The sequence below is a fragment of the Lepus europaeus genome, chromosome 7 (genome assembly GCF_033115175.1).
Source record: "Lepus europaeus isolate LE1 chromosome 7, mLepTim1.pri, whole genome shotgun sequence".
NCBI lineage: Eukaryota > Metazoa > Chordata > Mammalia > Lagomorpha > Leporidae > Lepus > Lepus europaeus.
The window spans coordinates 3,685,489-3,704,229 of NC_084833.1; the positions used below are offsets into that span (position 1 = coordinate 3,685,489).

General features: G+C 54.3%; 1 protein-coding gene across 3 annotated transcripts in view; it reads left to right on the forward strand.

The window, feature by feature from the left end:
• The window catches only part of LOC133762779 (carnitine O-palmitoyltransferase 1, liver isoform-like), a 107,276-nt gene that overhangs the window by 43,644 nt on the left and 44,891 nt on the right, over positions 1 to 18,741 (forward strand). For 2 of the 3 annotated variants that reach the window (XM_062195697.1, XM_062195696.1), the window contains exons 5-6: positions 14,894 to 15,045; positions 17,017 to 17,156. In XM_062195697.1, coding sequence (XP_062051681.1) covers positions 14,959 to 15,045; positions 17,017 to 17,156 — 227 coding nt within the window. In that variant the 5' untranslated portion in view covers positions 14,894 to 14,958. Of the gene's footprint in view, positions 1 to 3,702; positions 3,733 to 14,893; positions 15,046 to 17,016; positions 17,157 to 18,741 lie in introns of those variants that run through there. The other variant, XM_062195698.1, reaches the window with a different exon arrangement.

The window sequence follows — 18,741 nt, forward strand, 5'->3', positions numbered from 1 at the left end:
TGCTATGGCCTGGGAAAGCAGTGGAATATGGCCCAAGTACCTGGGCCCCTGCACCCAAGTGGGAGACCCAGAAGAAGCTCCTGGCTCCTGCCTTTGAGCTGGCACAGCCTAGCCATATGGGGAGTGAACCAGAGGATTGAAAACAGTCTGGCTGGCTCCGCGGCTCACTTGGCTAATCCTCTGCCTGCGGCACTGGCACCCCAGGTTCTAGTCCCAGTTGGGGCGCCAGTCCTGTCTCAGTTGCTCCTCCTCCAGTCCAGCTCTCTGCTGTGGCCTGGGAGTGCAGTGGAGGATGGCCCAGGTGCTTGGGCCCTGCACCCCATGGGAGACCAGGAGGAAGCGCCTGGCTCCTGGCTTCGGATCGGTGCAGTGCCGGCCATAGCACACAGGCCGTAGCGGCCATTTGGAGGGTGACCCAACAGAAGGAGGACCTTTCTCTCTCTCTCTCTCACCATCTAACTCTGCCTGTAAAAACACACACACACACACACACACACACACACACTGGCCGGCGCCGTGACTCAACAGGCTAATCCTCTGCCTTGTGGCGCCAGCACACCAGGTTCTAGTCCTGGTCGGAGTGCCGGATTCTGTCCCGGTTGCCCCTCTTCCAGGCCAGCTCTCTGCTGTGGCCCAGGAGGGCAGTGGAGGATGGCCCAAGTGCTTGGGCCCTGCACCCCATGGGAGACCAGGAGAAGCACCTGGCTCCTGCGGTGCGCCGGCCATTGGAGGGTGAACCAACGGCAAAGGAAGACCTTTCTCTCTGTCTCTCTCTCTCTCTCACTGTCCACTCTGACTGTCAAAAAAAAAAAAAAAAAACACACACACACACACACAGTCTGTCTGTGTCTTTTCCTTTCTCTGTGTAATTCTGACTTACAAATAAATTTTAAAAACTTTAAAAAAATAGCAGTGTTCTCAGTCTGTGTATTAGCTGTGTTAGCACAGCATCTGGGTGTGCAGCTTGGACATGGTGGTGTCCAGCATCCCATTTTCGTGTTTAGGTGCCGGTTTGAGTTTGGTGTCTGGGGCTAGGGTGGTGCTTCCAGGTGTCCAGAGGGAGCAGACATACCAACCATGTAAGTGTGTAAATTGATTTCCACTTCTGTGAGGACTTTGTGCAGCAGCCTAGGATGGGTTTACCCAGTAGGGCCCTTGTCTGTTGTTGAACAGGCTGTCTTGTTGCTGTCGTTGAATACTGTGTTCTGAGAGTTGTGTGGTAGATGGAAGTGCCATGACACATTACTTGAGCCCAGTCTCCACAGATGTTACACGGTGGGGCCACTTGATCTTGAACTGTAACCTCCGGACTGTAGGCTGAAATAAACCTTTTCTGTCCCAGGAAGCTACTCTCAGCAGTGTCTGGGCTTTAGCTTAGAGCAGAGCTGGTACTGCCTTGTCCCCAGAGGTTCATCCTTGTATTTCAACATTTCCGTTTCCTCTGCATGTGATGGTCCCTGCCACCCACATGGGAGACCAGGATGGAGTTCTGGGTTCCTGGCCTTGGCCTGGTCCAGCCCTCGCTGGTGCTGTGATTTGGAGAGTAAATGGTGAATGGGAAATACCACCCCCCCCCCACCTTTGCCTTTCAAATAAAAAAAATACTGAGACAGTTTTGGATTACACTCCCCCCAACCCGAGACTGTGAGTTTGCCACCAACACGATTTCCTTGCTGGGATTATCTTTGGCTCCGTGGCCTGTTTAGCCCACAACAAAAGCTGTCCCACTGTGGCAGCAGCAGTCTCCCTACTGCAGTGGGTTAGGCAGCAAATGTAAGCGCAGCAGTGTGTTCTGGGTGTCTCCTCACTCTCCCCACATTCAGATCCTGGACTGACCTGGGATTCCCCTGGGGATGTTCCCTTGCGCGTGCCCTCTTCATGTGGAGTCCTGCCTGGCTCACTGCCAGCTGCCAGAGTGCAGTGCAGGCCGGTGGAGCACGTCATGCACACCCCTGTCCCCAACTGAGCAGGAATCCCGAGAACAAAGCATGGATAGGGAACTCCATGCAAGAATAAACGTGGTTTTTTTCAAAAATTTATTTATTTATTTGAAAGAGTTACACACAGAGAGAAGGACAGAGAGAGAGAGAGAGGGGTCTCCCATCCACTGGTTCACTCCCCCAATTGGCCGCAATGGCCAGAGCTGGGCTGCTCTGAAGCCAGGAGCCAGGAGCTTCTTCTGGGTCTCCCACGTGGGTGCAGGGGCCCAAGGACCTGGGCCATCCTCCACTGCTTTCCCAGGCCACAGCAGAGAGCTGGATCAGAAGTGGAGCAGCCAGGACTCGAACTGGCGCCTATATAGGATGCTGGCACTGCAGGCGGCAGCTTTACCCCCTATGCCACAGCGCCAGCCCCAAGAATAAACATTTATTAGAGCAGCTAAGCAACTGATACACGGGATTTCAGACCTGGGCCGTGGGTGGTTCAGGCATAGCTGCAGCAAAGCTTATTCCATTTATTTCACACAGAACAGTTGAAGAAGGAAGGATTTACACTTTAACAAATCAAAGGAGAGCTAGGGTTGGAACTTGGATTGCACACATTTTTAACTTTTTTTTTTTTTAAAGAATGTATTTGTTTGAGGATCCCAGGAGCTAGGAGCTTCATCCAGGTCTCCCACATGGGTGCAGGGGCGCAGGGGCTCAAGCACTTGGGCCATCTTCTACTGCTTTCCCTGGACCATTAGCAGGGAACTGGATCAGAAGTGGAGCAGCCGGGACTCCACCCAGTGACCAGATGCTGGTCTCACAGGCAGCACTTCACCAGCTGTGTCTCAGTGCCCCACCCCCCTTTTCACCAGCTGTGTCTCAGCGCCCCACCCCCCTTTTCACCAGCTGTGTCTCAGCGCCCCACCCCCCTTTTCACCAGCTGTGTCTCAGCGCCCCACCCCCCTTTTCACCAGCTGTGTCTCAGCGCCCCACCCCCCTTTTCACCAGCTGTGTCTCAGCGCCCCACCCCCCTTTTCAGCTGTTCTTAGGAAGAGCTGCTCAGGGCTGGAGAGTGGCCTCAGGCTCTCAGCTTCCTTCCGAGACAGCAACTCAATATATAGGATGTTCATCCTTGCACAGAAACCTTCTGCCAGTGCCCACTTTTGGAGATCTAACACCTGCTAAAACCAGCTACGGGGCGGGGGCACCCCCTGTCCCGGGCCTGGTGTCCATTTCCATTCTGCTCTGGCTATGGGCAAGTCAAGTCTCCGACTGCCAACAGCGTCCTCTAGGTCATGGCTGCTCCAGCCCCAGGAACCCAGAGCGCAGGTCCCAGTGCATGCAGGGATCTGGGGTCCGAGGGGGTGATCACGGTGACCTTTGAACTATTCCGATTTTTCTAAGAGCATTCTAGATGTCTGCGTCTGGTATTAACCCCTAGAGATCAAAACGCCCAACGCTTCAGCTTGCGGCTGGCAGCACCCTGGCTGTAGTGGACTTATTGATAAGCATCTGTAAAATGAACGAGTGAATATTGTGGCCCCGTATCTCTTACTAATAAGGGAGGAAATAAGCTATTCCTCCGTGGAGGGACAGTCACCTCAGCGGACGCTGGCGTGGCGCCTGCTGCCTACCGAGGAATGCTCCAACCGCCCCCCGCCGTCTGCTGGTGCAGGGCAGCCTTAATCATTCTACTACCCAGCCAATGGGCTGCGGGCGGCCTCGCCTACAGCCAGCCCTGCCCTGGCCCCGCCGCCGCTGTCAGTCCGCAGGTGCCGCCGCCGCGCCGCGCTGCCCCGACTCGGTAAGGCTGGGCTGCGCGGGCGGGGGCGGGGGGCGCGCTGCCGGGGCTGGACCCAGGCAGGGACGCCGGCCGGGTCCAGATGCTGTGCGGCTGGGCAGCGTAGGAGCTGGGGCACCCAAGGGAATTCGAGCATCTTCGCGCGGCGGGATTCGTGGAGAACCCAAAGCCAGAGCGGGTCGGGACTAGTCTGTGTCCCTCGGGGGTCAGTCAGCCCGCGGGGTCCGCCCTGTGCGGCGGCGGAAGGAACGCTCGGCCCCCGGCTTGGCGCGGCACCGCCGACCCTCTCCCCGCCGTGCCGTGGTCAGGTCACGCAGCGGGCGCGGGGCTCCCAGCGCAGCCCGAGCGCGACGGTGAGCAGGACCGGGGCTCTCCCCGCAGCCTTCCGCCGCCGGTCATGGGCAGGTGGGCGCGGAGAGGCTGCCAAGGCCGCGCCAGCCCCGGAGAAGGTCCGGGTGTCCGGCGCCCAGTGGGCTCGGGCAGGGCACCGCGGGTCTGAGCCGTAGCGGCCGCTTTTCTCGCGTGCCGGCGGCAGCCCTGCTTTGCTTCTTGGAAGTGGAAGGAAACGCAGGTGAAAGCTGATCTTACTTTTTAAAACAAAAATACTTTCAAGAGATAAAAACCCCAAGTAACTGTCTGATCAAGCACAGAACCGTGCTCCAACAGGTTCCCTTGTAGTCCTAAGATACTCCCAGCAGGTTTTGTAGGAAAGTGGTAACTTAGTAAGTTACTGAATAAAATGAAACCAGTTTAACCTTTTGAGGCATGGATTTTGTTCCACAGGCCTCCTGTTTCTGGTCGCTCTGTTAAGGTAGCTAAGTGTACATGAGCCTGTGTGTGTAAGGGGCTGAAGAAAACGGGAAGAAAATGAGAATTTTTAAACAAAATAAATTTCTGTGTAATGAAATGAGGACACAGGCCCTGAAAACAGATCAGCAGTTACACCTGCAGTCACAGCTCTTGTGCTGTAACCCTGTTAGGGGGGCTGCAGCCTCCCCCTGCCCTGCACCAAGGAGAGGCCTGATGACCTGGGAGGGTTTTGGGAACTCTATACCCAGAAATGCCCTACCTGTAATTTTGCACAAGGGAGAAGAAAGGGGGGCCCACACTCATGTCCATAAAAACTCCAGTCAGGAGGCTGGCGTTGTGGCATAGCGGGTTAGGCTGCCACCTGCAGTGCTGGCATCCCATATGGGCTCTGGTTGGAGTCCTGGCTGCTCCACTTCCGATCCAGCTCCCTGCTGATGTGCCGGGGAAAGCAGCGAAGGATGGCCCACTGGCCCAAGTGTTGGGGCTGCACCTGCCTGGCCTATCAGGTGCACTCTCTTCTTTATTTCTCTTTGTATAACTTTGCATCCTCACTTACCTCTGCTCTCTGTCTCACATCAGAATTCTGTCTTAAACAGACAAGAACCCCTGAGCAACCAGTATTCAAGCATATTTGTTTCCTTCTAAACTACAAGCCAAGTGAGTGAAAAGTTGCTGGCAGTGCTGACCTTTTATTTAAGCCAGAAAGCAGCTCCTTGCAAGCTGTTTGGAGCCCTGGTGGGAGAGGTGCCTGGTGGGGGGGGGGGGGCACGGGGCTGGTGAGAATGCTGTGCAGGGTGGGCGTGGGCGTGGGGCGGGCTGATCTCCTAAGTCGATTTGGAACCATCACCATGCAGAGTTGGTTCTGTGCAGTGGTTTTGCCTCAGTTCTAAAAGCCTGTAATTACTCCTTCCTAGACTTGACCTTGCACTTGAGCTCTATCTTAACATCCGTTGTAGCTTTTAAAAAGGCGAGTTTAGGAGTACACATGTTTTGCATCAAGGAGGCAGAAATCCGTGTCAGGGCCCAGCCCCTAACCTGGAAGTGGAGGGAATTAGAGTGGCCTCCCTTCCGGGGTGCTGTGTTTGGCCCCAGCCCAGGCGGTGGTCACTAAGTGACCTCAGGGCCTCAGGGGAGGTTTTGGGTGCTGGCCTGTGCATGTCCAAGCCTGGCCCCCCCATGTCCATTAGTAACAACACTGTAGGAGCAGGCGCTGTGGCGTAGTAGGCTAAGTTTCCACCTAAGGCGCCAGCATCCCATATGGCACTGGTTCATATCCCAGCTGCTCCTTTTCTAGTCTAGCTCTCTGCTATGGCCTGGGAAAGCAGTGGAGGACGGCCCAAGTGCTGGGGCCTCTGCACCTGCATGTAAGACCCGGAGGAAGCTCCTGGCTCCTGGCTTTGGATGGGACCAGCTCTGGCCATTGCAGCTGTGTGGGGAGTGAACCAGCAGATGCAAGACCTTTCTCTGTATTTCCCTCTCTTTGTAACTCTGCCTCTCAAATAAATAAATAAATATTTATTATGTAATTATTAGAATATTAATATTTATTTATTTATTTGAGAGGCAGAGTTACAGGATGGCATAGGCCAAGAGAGAGAGGTCTTCCATCCCTGATTCACTCCCCAAATGGCTGCAATAGCCAGAGCTGGGCCAATCCAAAGCCAGGAGCCAGGAGCTTCTTCTGGGTCTCCCACATGGGTGTGGGGGCCCCAGCACTTGGATCATCTTCTACTGCTTTCCCAGGCCATAGCAGAGAGCTGGATTAGTAGAGGAGCTGCTGGAACTTGAACTGGTGCCCATATGGTATGCCAGCACTGCAGGCGGCAACTTTACTCTCTATGCCACAGTGCCAGCCCCAGTAAATAAATCTTTAAAAACAAAACACTGTGGCCGGCGCCGTGGCTCAACAGGCTAATCCTCCGCCTTGCGGCGCCGGCACACCGGGTTCTAGTCCCGGTCGGGGCGCCGGATTCTGTTCCGGTTGCCCCTCTTCCAGGCCAGCTCTCTGCTATGGCCCGGGAAGGCAGTGGAGGATGGCCCAAGTGCTTGGGCCCTGCACCCCATGGGAGACCAGGAGAAGCACCTGGCTCCTGCCTTCGGATCAGCGTGGTACGCCGCAGCGCGGCGGCCATTGGAGGGTGAACCAACGGCAAAGGAAGACCTTTCTCTCTGTCTCTCTCTCTCTCACTATCCACTCTGCCTGTCAAAAATAAATTAAAAAACAACAACAACAACAAAAACCAATACTGTTAATTTCTCCTACAACTCTGCAGTAAAGCCCTTTGGACTCTCTGAGCTCCACGGGTGTGTGCCTGGTTTCTGATTGGGCTGCAGCATTATACCCCCGGGCAGGTATAATGAGCCCTTAACCATCCCGAAGGTGGAGCTCTGCTTTTCTGGGTGAAGTGCATCACAGCCAGTGGAACAGGATCTGAGTGCCCTTGGACGAACCAGCCATTCCAGAGCTCCTGCTAACCTTTCCCCTACTTTTGCGTTGTCACGTGATGACCTGGGGGTGGAGTGGGGTATAGGTGCCTGGCTTCAGGCCCTGGGAAGGTGGTGGGCGTGGGAGATGGAACAGGGTGCCTCCTTGGGCCCAGAGCTGTTGCACTTTGATCGCTTGCATTTTACCTTGGTTGGAAAAAACATTTAGTCACCCTGCAGGGTTGTTGTTGGCAGGCCAGAGTTCTAAGGTTGGTGGAAGCTGAACTTGGATTCTGGAAGAACTGGAGCTTTGAGAACAAAATGGGGTAGGGGAGCGGGGAGAGAGAGGGAGAGACAGTGCTTGGGCTGCTGACGTTTCATATTTGAGTGTCGTTTGACATCTGCCCTCCACTTCTGATCCAGCTCCCCGATAATACACCTGGGAAGGCAGTGCATGATGGCCCAGGAGCTCCACCCAGAATGGAGTTCCTGGTTCCGGACTTCAGCCTGGCCCAGACCTGGCCGTTGTGGCCATTTGGGGGAGTGAACCAGCAGAAGGAAGAACTCTGTCTCTCTCTCACTCACTCTGCCTTCCAAATTAATTAATTAATTAATCTTTTAAAAAAGCTGAAAAAATGGGGGCCAGGATTTGACCTCCTGGTGAAGCAGTTGGCTAGGACGCCTGCGTCCCCTGTTGCAGTGCCTGGTTTTGAATCGCTGCTGCGCTTCCAGGCCAGCTTCCTGCCTATGCACACCTGGGAGGCAGCAGTGAGGGCTCCAACACCGAGCCTGCCATCCTGATGAGGGCCAGCCCCTGGCTCCCAACAGGCCCAGCCCCGCCTACTGAGGACATTTGGAGACTGAACCAAGGGGTGGGGGCTCTCTCTGTCTTGTCTCTCTGCCCCTCAAATAAACAAGCTTTTTAAAAAGATAAAATGATTTTTCAAGACAGAATATTCGAGATATGTTCAAATGACAGTCTCTCACACTTTAGCTTAAGGAGGCTGCCAGTGTATTACAATGGCTAATTCCAGTCCTGTGCTTCTCTTGTGAGGATTTTGTTTGGTTTTCAAAATAAGCAGTACAAGCAGAGTTAAAAAGGGAGAAATGGGAACACGGTGCAGAGTACACTTCCTCCTTAATTGGCTTTCCCTCTCCAGTCACCACCACTACTGACAGTTTCTGTGATAATTTTAGAAGTAATCTGGGCTGTACAGGATATATTTTTATTTTTAATTTTCAGTTTTTTAAATTTTTTAGTCCATGCATTTGAAAGGCAGAGGACAGAGACCTCCCCTCTGCTGGTTCTACTCCCTAAATTCCTTCAACAGCCAGGGGTGGGTCAGGCCGAACTGCAAACTGACAACCCAGTCTGGGTTTTCCGCCTGAGTGACAGGGACCCAGCTGCTCAGCCATCCCCGGCTGCCTCTCAGGTCGCACACCACCAGGAAGCTGGAATCAGGCGCAGAGCTGGACCTGGAACCCAGACACACAGATGTGGGGTGCAAGCTTCTCAAGTGGCCCCCCAGATGCTGGCTCCATGACACGTTTTTAGCAGTCTACTGCTTCGCAGAACTGTGGGGGACTGTCCTGTTTGGTGATTTCAAGGATGTTGCTGCCTGTCTTCTCATGCAAACACTGAGTGACCCTTGGGTCCCGAGGCTCTGAGCTGTGATCGGCTGCCCTGCTGCAGCCATGTGGCAACCTCAGTCCTGAGAAACCACCTTTGCATTTCCTTTTTGTGCATTGTTCTTGTGTCCAGGAATGTCTGGAACTTCATAATGAAAGAAAGACGCTGCCGACTGATGTGTTCCTGTCCAGGGATGTGGTGGGACAGTTGCCACCCATCAGCTGATCACTGGACACTGAGCTCCTCGGGGAGAAGGAAGGCAGTGTTCTGTGTTCTGATGCCGACGGTCTGGCACCTGTCCCAGGCACCGAGGGCTCATCCTAGAATCTTCCAGTCAGGGCTAAGTCCTGTTTCTGTTACCAACATTGCTCTTACACTTGCCTTCCTCACTGTCTCTGGGACCTGAAGCAGGCATTCATGATCATGTCTCCCAGTGTATGCCAAAGCATTTGGTGATAGGAATATTCTGTATTTTCACTTTAAAAGACCTATTTATTTATTTGAAAGAGTTACAGAGAGAGGGAGAGACTGAGAGAGGAAGAGTTCTTCCATCTACCTGAATGCCACACAGCTGGAGCCAGGCCAGACCAAATCAGGGACCAGGAGCTCCATCTGGGTGTCCCATGTTGGGGGCAGGGACTCAAATACCTAAGCCATCATCTGTTGCCTTCCCAGGTCCATAAGGACGGAGCTGAGTTGGAAATAGAGCAGCTGGGTCTTGAACCAGTCACTCTGATATGGGATGCGAGCATCCCAAGGAGCAGTTCAACCTACTGTGCTACTAAGTCCATTCCTGTATTTTAATTATTTTTTAAATATTTGTTTATTTATTTTGAAAGTCGGAGTTACAGAAAGAGGGGGAGTGACAGAGAAGGGAGGAGGAGAGACAGAGAGAGAGAGCATCCACTGGTTCACTCCCCAGATGGTTGCAACATCCATAGTGGGCCAGATTGAAGCCAGGAGCCAGGAGCTTCATCTGGGTCTGCCACATGGGTGCGGAGCCCAGGTACTTAGGCCATGCTATGCTGCTTGCCCAGGCCATTAGCAGAGAGCTGCATTGGAGTGAAGCAGCTGGACACAAACCAGCGCCCGCATGGGTTGCTGGTGTCACAGGTGGCAGCTTTACCTGCTATGCCACAATGCTCAGCCTTATGTATTTTCAGTTTTAAAGAACAAAAATGAATGAAATGCCATATACACCTAAATACCCCCCTGCCTGCCTGTCTACATCCTTGTCTACATACCTATCCACACATCTGTCTCCATATTTTTTTTTTGACAGGTAGAGTTATAGACAGGCAAACAGACAGAAAGTTCTTCCTTCTGTTGGTTTACTCCCCAAATGGCTACTATGGCCGGTGCTGCACCGATCCGAAGCCAGGAGCCAGGTGCTTCTTCCTGGTCTCCCATGGGGGTGCAGGGCCCAAGCACTTGGGCCATCCTCCTCTGCCTTCCCGGGCCACAGCAGAGAGCTGGACTGGAAGAGGAGCAACCGGGACAGAACCCTTGGTGCCGGCGCTGCAGGCGGAGGATTAGCCTAGTGAGCCGCGGCGCCGGCCCCCATCTCCATATTGATTAATTAGCAAGACTGTGGAGACACTACCAGAACAGAAGCAATTTCATAGATCTTGGTTGTTACGTGAAGTCTCTTTTCTTGGAGGTTCCTCATCACACAGCAAAGCTGATTGTTTGTTTTACCAGACAAAGGTGGTTTCCACATCACCGTTTTCCCCGGTGTGTTTTGAAATGTGCCAGCGCACTTTGCCTGGTGCTGGCCTTTTACCTCCTTTGCGCAGACTGCTTTCTGTCTGGGCTGCGGACCTGGGCCGCTCCTGCAGGAGTGAGGCCACTCCATGTGAAGACCTGGCCCGCTCCTGAAGAGAATGGGCTCTGCCAGGGACGGGCACTGGGTTCTGTGGCCAGCATGAGGATTCACAGGCCCCTGGCCTCTGAGGGGAGGAAGTTTTGGTGAGAAGAATTGGTCATGAAGAAAGGAAACACGTTTGCCATATTGCCAAGGATCTGGGGAAGGAGGTGAACAAGTTATTAAAGTGAAAGTAATCTTGCCAGAATGGAGTAAGATGCTTCAGTGTCTCCCTCCCAACTCATTCATTTCATTTGCAATACTGGAGGACACTCTGTGGTCCTCACAATGTGGTTTAGAGAAGTAAATAAAGATGTGTGTCCATGAGAAACTAGCAGCTTATTTTTGGAGCTTAAACACGTGACTTAGAAGTGAGTCTTTGCTAGCAAGTGTGAGTAACAATGCTGAAGGACAGAGCTCCTGTGCTCGGGGGATGCGCATGCAGGGGCCGAGCTGAGCAGCTCCCCAGGAGAGGGGAGCTTAAGCTAAGTGCCAAGAAAGAGGAGTGGACAAAGCACAGCACTCCCGGCTCTGGGAGGTGGCCAGTGGGCTTGGCTGGCCAGAGTGGATGTGGCAGAGAAGGTGTGGCGAGGTGAACTCTGGACTGAAGAGATAAATTTTAATTATTTATTTAAACAATAAACAGGTTGCACCATCTGGTTCTGCATCTTAGTGACTTTCTTCTTAAGGATTTATTTATTTATTTGAAAGGCAGAGTTAGAGAGAGGCAGAGGCAGAGAGAGTGAGGTCTTCCATCTGCTGGTTCACTCCCCAAATGGCCGCAGTGGCTTCAGCTGGGCTGATCCGAAGCCAGGAGTCAGGAGCTTCATCCCAGACTCTGACACAGGTGCAGGGGCCCAAGGACTTGGGCCATCCTCTGCTACTTTCCCAGGCTCATTATCAGGGAGCTGCATCAGAACACAAACCAGCGCAAGTATGGGATGCCAGCGCTGTATGTGGTGGTTAAACCTCTACGCCACAGTGCGCAGCCCTCTTGGTGATTTTTTGAGTAGAGTAATGTAAGGTGCTTAAGTGCTCTGGTGTGGACCTTGGCGATGCGTCTCCTTTAGTGGCTCAAGACTGTTGAAAAAATTCCCTCCCCCCTTCCTTCTTCCCTTCCTCCCTTCCTTTCTTGTGTGTGTGTGTGTGTGTGTGAGAGAGAGAGAGAGAGAGAGGGAGAGAGAGAGAGAGAGAGAGAGAGAGAGAGAGAGGGAGAGAAGGAGAGAGAGCAAGAGGCGGAAAGCGAGAAATCTTCTATCTGCTGGTTCATTCCCCCAAATGATTGCAACAGAGGGGCTGGGACAGACCGAAGTCAGGAGCTAGATACTCCAGCCAGGTCTCCTGCAGCGGTGGCAGGGGCCCAAGTACTTGGGGTGTGACTCCCAGCTTTCCCCAGGCACATTAGGAGGGAGCTGCAACAGAAACGGAGTCTTCAGAACTTATACAGGGGCTGCATCTGGGATGCAGCTTAACCTGCTGCACCACCACCATTCTAGCTTCATCCCAGGACTTTTTTTTTTTTTTTTTTTTTTTTTTTTACAGGCAGAGTGGACAGTGAGAGAGAGAGACAGAGAGAAAGGTCTTCCTTTTTGCCGTTGGTTCTCCCTCCAATGGCCGCCGCGGACGGCTCATCGCTCTGATCTGAAGGCAGGAGCCAGGTGCTTCTCCTGGTCTCCCATGGGGTGCAGGGCCCAAGCACTTGGGCCATCCTCCACTGCCTTCCCGGGCCATAGCAGAGAGCTGGCCTGGAAGAGGGGCAACAGGGATAGAATCTGGCACCCCAACCGGGACTAGAACCCGGTGTGCTGGCACCGCAAGGCAGAGGATTAGCCTGTTAAGCCACGGCACCAGCCCCTAGGACTTCTAAAGGGTTCCCATGCTCCCCTGGGGGTTGGCAGGAGCCCTGAGTGGTTTCAGGCAGAGAGGTTTGTGGATGATCCCTACCTGACCCAGCAACCAGGGCTCATGTCCATTGGGGTTGGAGGTGAAAGTTGGGTTCCAGGCTGCCATGCTTGCTTCTCAGAAATGACTTGTGTGTTTTCCCTGACAATGAACACATCCACGCCCCCGCAGGGCTGGTCCACGTGGACAGAGGGCATGTTGGCCTTGGCACACTCCATACAATGTTGGATGTCCCCCAGCAGCCAGCAGGTTGCTGCCACAGTGACCCCCTCTGGTTTTCCAGAGCTGGCCCGAGGACTCAGGGCGGCCTTGCCTGAGGGACGTCCCCAGGGGTCCATTCTGTCACCCTCCCAGAACTGCTTGTCGGGGAGGAGCAGCCGGGCTGACGACCACAGGGGAGCCCTCTGCAGCCAGTTCCCTCTGTGCAGAACTGGGGTCCAGAGGTCAGGCCGTGGCAGGGACCGAGTGAGTGACAGGGAGAGCTGAGCTCTCTGCCCACCCACGTCTGCGTGCTCGTTTTCAGCTCTCCGCTGCTCTCGGCTGTGTCTCTGGTGCAGCATTGGCGTCCTCTCCTCCCGGCGTCCTGGGCCTGGGCGCGGCTGCACACTCTGCCGTGCAGGGACCCAGCCCCGAGCCCCTGCGGTGCCTTGTGCTGCCCTGCTTGCGGTGGCCTCTGGAAGGCGGAGGGTAGGGAGAGGCCGCCCAGCACGAGGTGGCCGGGATCCAGACCCGGGCCCGGCCTGCCAGCTGGAGCCCACACAGCTGGCCCGCGGGCCCTTCCTCTCCCAGCCACCGGGACTCCCAGCTGCGCCGCGCCAGCGCACAAGAGCAGTGGCGTGGGACGCCAGGAGTCCTGCCAAGCGGGAGAGCTGGAGTCAGAACACGCAGGTGCCCGTGGCCTCCCACCCTCACCGAGAGGTGGCCGGAGGAGAGAGGAGGGGCAGGTACCTCCAGGCAGGCTGGGCCTGTCTCAGGCCTTGCTGTAGCAGAGAAACGGGCAGGTTCTAACACAGCGGGAAGGACTGGCACAAGCCGGGCAAAGCGTAGAGCAGCCACCTTTCTTGGAGCCCCAGGGCCTGCGCCGTTGGCTGCTGGGGCGAGCTGAGTGGGGATGGGCAGTGAGCAGCTGAAGCCAGGAGCCAGGTGCTTCCTCCAGGTCTCCCACGCGGGTGCAGGGCCCAAGAACTTGGGCCATCCTCCACTGCCTTCCCAGGCCACAGCAGAAAGCTAGATCGGAAGTGGAGGAGCCAGGTCTCGAACTGGCGCCCATATGGGATGCTGGCACTGCAGGCCAGTGTGTCAACCCACTTCGCCACAGCGCCGGCCCCACTCAAGCAGGTTTGACTGCAGACTCTGCCTCTGGTGGAGGCAGGCTCGGCCCCGTCCTGGGAGCTCTCGTCCTCGGGGAGCCTGCGCATGGGGAGCCCCTGAATCCGGATGCTCTCTGAGAGCTGGAACTCGTTGCTCAATACAGCGCCCAGTGCACGCCTGCGGCCGCTGTCCACACCTGAAGGTCAGGACCTCCGGCTGGTGTGGACTCACTGGTGGATGTTCTGGGGTCTCCTCTGTCAGCCTCCAGGGGCTGTTGTGAAGACTGGAACTTGTCTCAGGCCCGAGAGTCGCTTCCTGGGTCAGCTGGGTGTGGCCTGGGATGAACCAGGCCAGTGGGTAATGATTTCCCCTGGTGTGGCCTCTGTGGTCATCCCAGCCTCTAAGCAGAAGCAGCTAGACAGGGGAGAGGGTGCAAAATATGGTGACAAAAATCCACATCCAGTTTTTTGAAGGTTTATTTATATATTTGAATGTCAGAGTTACAGAGCGAGAAGGAGAGACACACAGAGAGATCGTCCCTCTGTTGGTTCATCCCACAGATGGCTGCAGGAGCCAGGAGCTTCATCCAGAACCCCCACATGGGAGGAAGGGGCCCAAGGACTTTGCCTAGTTTGCACTGCTTTCTCATGGGTATTAGCAAGGAAGCTGGATTGGGAATGGAGGAGCTGGGACATGAACAGGTGCCCGTAGGGACTCCCGGTGTCACAGGCAGTGACCTTACCTGCTGTGCCACAACGCTGACCCCCAAATCCAGTATTTTAATGAAAAACATTAAATCTCTTAAATGGGAAAAAAAACTTAAATTCAAAATGAATTCTACATGAAAATTTTTCTAATATCTAGAAAAGTGCATGATGCCAGTGCTGTGGCACAGTGGATTAAGCCATGGCCTGTAGCACCTGCATCCTCCATGGGCACTGGTTCAAGCCCCTGATGCTCCACTTGTGATCCAGCTCCCTGCTAATGTGCACCAAGAAAGCAGTGGAAGAGGGTCCAAATCCTTGGGCCCGTGCACAAAGAGGGGAGACCTGGATGAAGCTCCTGACTTCGGCCTGGCCCAGCCCCAGTCATTGCGGTCATTTGGGGAGTGAACCAGAAGATGGAAGATCTCTCTCTCTCTCTGTAAGTCTGCCTTTCAAATAAATAAATAAATCTTAGAAAAGAAAAGTGCTGCGCTGTTATGTGTTTCCGCTTCTCCCCAGGTAATCACTGAAGCTGGCAGAGGCTCACAGGCTGTGGCCTTCCGTTCCCAGGCGCTGCAGACGGCATGGACCTGCATCGAAGCCAAGAAGTCCTTCAGGAAACCCATCTCCCTACGTTGCATTCCTGGAAAAAGAAGATCATGAGAGTCAAGGTTTTCCCGTGTTTGTTTAGGTCTATGTACAGCAGATACTTTGCCACTAGGAATGGGTCTCTCGTGTCTCCCAGACTGGCGATGGCAGCAGCTCCATATTCCCTGGTGCTTAGGCTTATGGAGCGGCTCACGTGGGTCCTGCTCACTGAGCTCCTGAAGAAACCCTGGGAGGCAGGTAGAGCGGCCCGCGTGCTGCAGATCAGCTAAGGAAACTCAGGTTCTGAGGGCAAGCAGCCAGCTTACAGAAGGCGGAGTAGGGACTAGAATCCTAGATTCCTGGTCAAAAAAGGATTTTTCCCGAACTTAGGTGACTTGATTTCGTAGCTGCCTTGCTGGTAGACTACTCCAACGTGTAAAACTGTCTGATAGTCCAGTGCTGTCCCACCCCGTCCACCTCTTCTCAGTTCTGGTCACCTGAAGAAGTGGACATGTATGTCCTTGTTTTAGCGGGAGTCTTATTTTTTCATTAACAAATAAGTGTGAATCAATGTGTATTTGAAAAACTAAAATCAGTTCATGAAGTGTCAGGTGAGAGCTACCCAGCCTCTCAAGGGAGCTGCCATTCAGTTTGTGGATTCTCCAGGTCCCTCTTGCCAGATAGCCAAGGAGAGGGCTGTTATGAACGCTTAGAAGAAGCTACGGTAGGGAGGGGGAGTCCCTGGGAGCCGGCTCTGCTGCACAGGTGTCCTGGAGCTTGGCTGATGGTTGCCAGTGAGTGGAGTCTACTGCAGTGGTGGATGGCTTTCAAATAAATAAATAAATCTTTTAAAAAAAGGGACTAGAATAATGATCCCCCATTGCTGGTCTTCTAGTTTTAATAGCTATCAAAACTGCCAATTTCATTTCTTTTTTCCTTTTCTTTCTTTTTTTTTTTTTTTTTTTTTGACAGGCAGTTATATAGTGAGAGAGGAGCCAGAGAGAAAGGTCTTCCTTCCTTTGGTTTACCCCCCAAATGGCCGCTGCGGCCAGCATGCTGTACCGATCCGAAGCCAGGAGCCAGGTGCTTCCTCCTGGCCTCCCATGCAGGTGCAGGGCCAAAGCACTTGGGCCATCCTCCACTACCTTCCCAGGCCACAGCAGAGAGCTGGACTGGAAGAGGAGCAACCGGGACAGAATCCGGCACCCCAACTGGACTAGAACCCGGGGTGCCAGCGCCGCAGGCGGAGGATTAGCCTAGTGAGCCGCAACACCGGCCCCAATTTCATTTCATAGAACTTTTCTCTCTGTCCCCCACTCCTTTTGTGGTGTAAAGGGTAGAGTATTTTCTAGAAAATTTATTTTTAGGATTTACTTATTTGAGAGGCAGAGGCAGAGAGAGAGAGCTATTCTATCAGCTGGTTCACTCTCCAAATAGCTCAATGGCCAGAGCTGGGCTGATCTGAAGCCAGGAACCAGGAGCTTCCTCTGGTCTCCCATGTGGGTGCAGGGGCCCAGGGACTTGGGCCATCTTCTACTGCTTTCCCAGGCCACAGCAGAGAGCTGGATCAGAAGTAGAGCAACCAGGACCTGAACTGGTACTTCAGAGGCTTAACCCGCTATTCCACAGTACCGGCCCCTCCAGCCAATTCTTGACATGGAGTTAGGACTCCTGTACATACTTTGGGTCCGTCAGGGTCTTGATCAGGAGTGAGGGGAGAGGCAGTGTGGGAGCCGAGGTCTCAGGGCGCCCTCCACGGAGCAGGCTGGGGAGAGGACTCCGCCGTGTCAGTCCAGGGGGAGCTCGGGAGTCTGTTAAACCAGTGCAGGGGTGATTCGATGTCGGGGAGCTGTCTCAGGGAGGCCTTGGCTTAGAAGAGGAAGGGAAGAGGCTGGATGTGGTTGGCACAGCTGCAGGATTCCCAGTGGTGACAGTGAGGTCCTTTGGTTCCCCACTGCCTGCTGCCCCAGCCGCTCAGTCCCCAGGGCCGTGGGGGCGGTCACAGCGTGGGTTGTGGTGAGGACATAGCCGACAGTTCTCTTGTCTGTTTCTAGAATGGCATCATCACTGGCATGTACCCAGCAGGCCCCTCCAGTTGGCTCATCGTGGTGGCAGGTGTGATGTCCTCAACGTACGGCAAGATCGACCCCTCCTTGGGAATCATTGCCAAAATCAATGAGACCCTCGACATGATGTAAGTAATTTTTAAAAAAATTTTATTGGTTTATTATAAAGAATATTTTATTATTATCTTTGAAGGATTTATTTTTAATTGAGAGGCAGAGGGACATAGAGAGAGGGAGAGAGATCTTCCGTATACTGCTTCACTCCCCAAATGCCTCCAACAGACAGAGATAGACAGGAAAAAGCCAGAAGCCAGAAATTCCAGCCTTGTCTTACTTGTGGGTGGCAGGGACCTAAGTATTTGAGGCATTATCCCTTGCCTGCTAAGCACATTAGCAGGGAGCTGGATCCGAATTGCAAAGTGGCCCAAACTAGAGCCAGGCACTCTGATATTTTATGTGGGTGTTCCTAGTGATGGCTTAACCTGCTAGGCCACAATGTCTGTCCTTAGGGCTGCTTTAGAGGACATAAATGTACAGTCAGAGGAAGAGATACATAGGACGAGGTCTGGAAAGACCCGTAGCCAGGAGTTCAGTTGCACCACACTCTTGGGACAAGGATATGGTTGTTCACCTTTCTGGGAGCCAAGTGGAGTAGCCTTGACAAATCTCCAAACATAGAGAAAGTTACTAAGCTGTCATTTTTAAAAAAATGATTTATTTATTGATTTATTGATTTATTTGAAAGGCAGAGATACAGAGAGGCAGAGGCAGGAGGAAAGAGAGAGAGAGGTCTTTCATCCGCTGGTTCACTCCCCAGTGGCTGCAACAGCCGCAGCTGGGACGATCCAAAGCCAGGAGCCAGGTGCCTCCTCCGGGTCTCCCACCTGGGTGCAGGGGCCCATCTTCTACAGCTTCTCCCAGGCCATTTGCAGGGAGCTGGATCACAGTGGCACAGCTGGGACACAAACCAGTGCCCCCGTGCAGTGCTGGCATTTCAGGCGGCGGCTTTCACCTACTACTCCACAGCGCTGGCCCCTGGGGTCCGGGGCTCTGCTGGGCTCCTGGTGGGCGCGCTCCCGAGAGCAGCCGGGTAACGCCGGGCACGCGTTTCCTGAGCGCTCTGGTGTCCTTTATCCCCTGCCCTCCAAACGTTGGCCCTGACTCTGACCTTGGACCTGGGGGTCAGACCCTGAGCTGCGGTGATGTCATTGAGGTCTTGCGGGTGCCAGCGAGGAAGCTTCAGGGAGGGGAGGCGCAGGTGCCCGGCGGGGGTCACAGGAAGAGGGGGCGGGGAAGCTGGGATTCAGAGCAGCTCCACCAGCTCCAGCTCTGGGATCTGTGCTCGCTCAGGGCACGCAGAGCCTCCCTGTAGGAACCTGCCTGGGACGAGGGCAGCGTGTGAGCCAGACGGCGGGACCCGGCCGGCCCAGGGACCTCGTGCAGCCGCCGCCTCGCGCGTTCCCGCACGCTTGGCTCCTAGTCGAACGCGCCGCGGTGTCCCGGAAGTGGCCCGAGCTGTCCCATGCCAGACACTCAGTTCCAGTTTCGTGTTGCTGTTTTCACTGACGAACATTTTAGGACCCAGACAATGGGAAAAATGTCCCCCACCCCCACCCCACACGCTGCTCCCAGAATCGTGCTTTGTTTTTCAGGCCAGGAACTTCAGGTGCAAGGGACAGTGCGGGAATCAGGGCTAAGCTAAAGAGTGAAGTT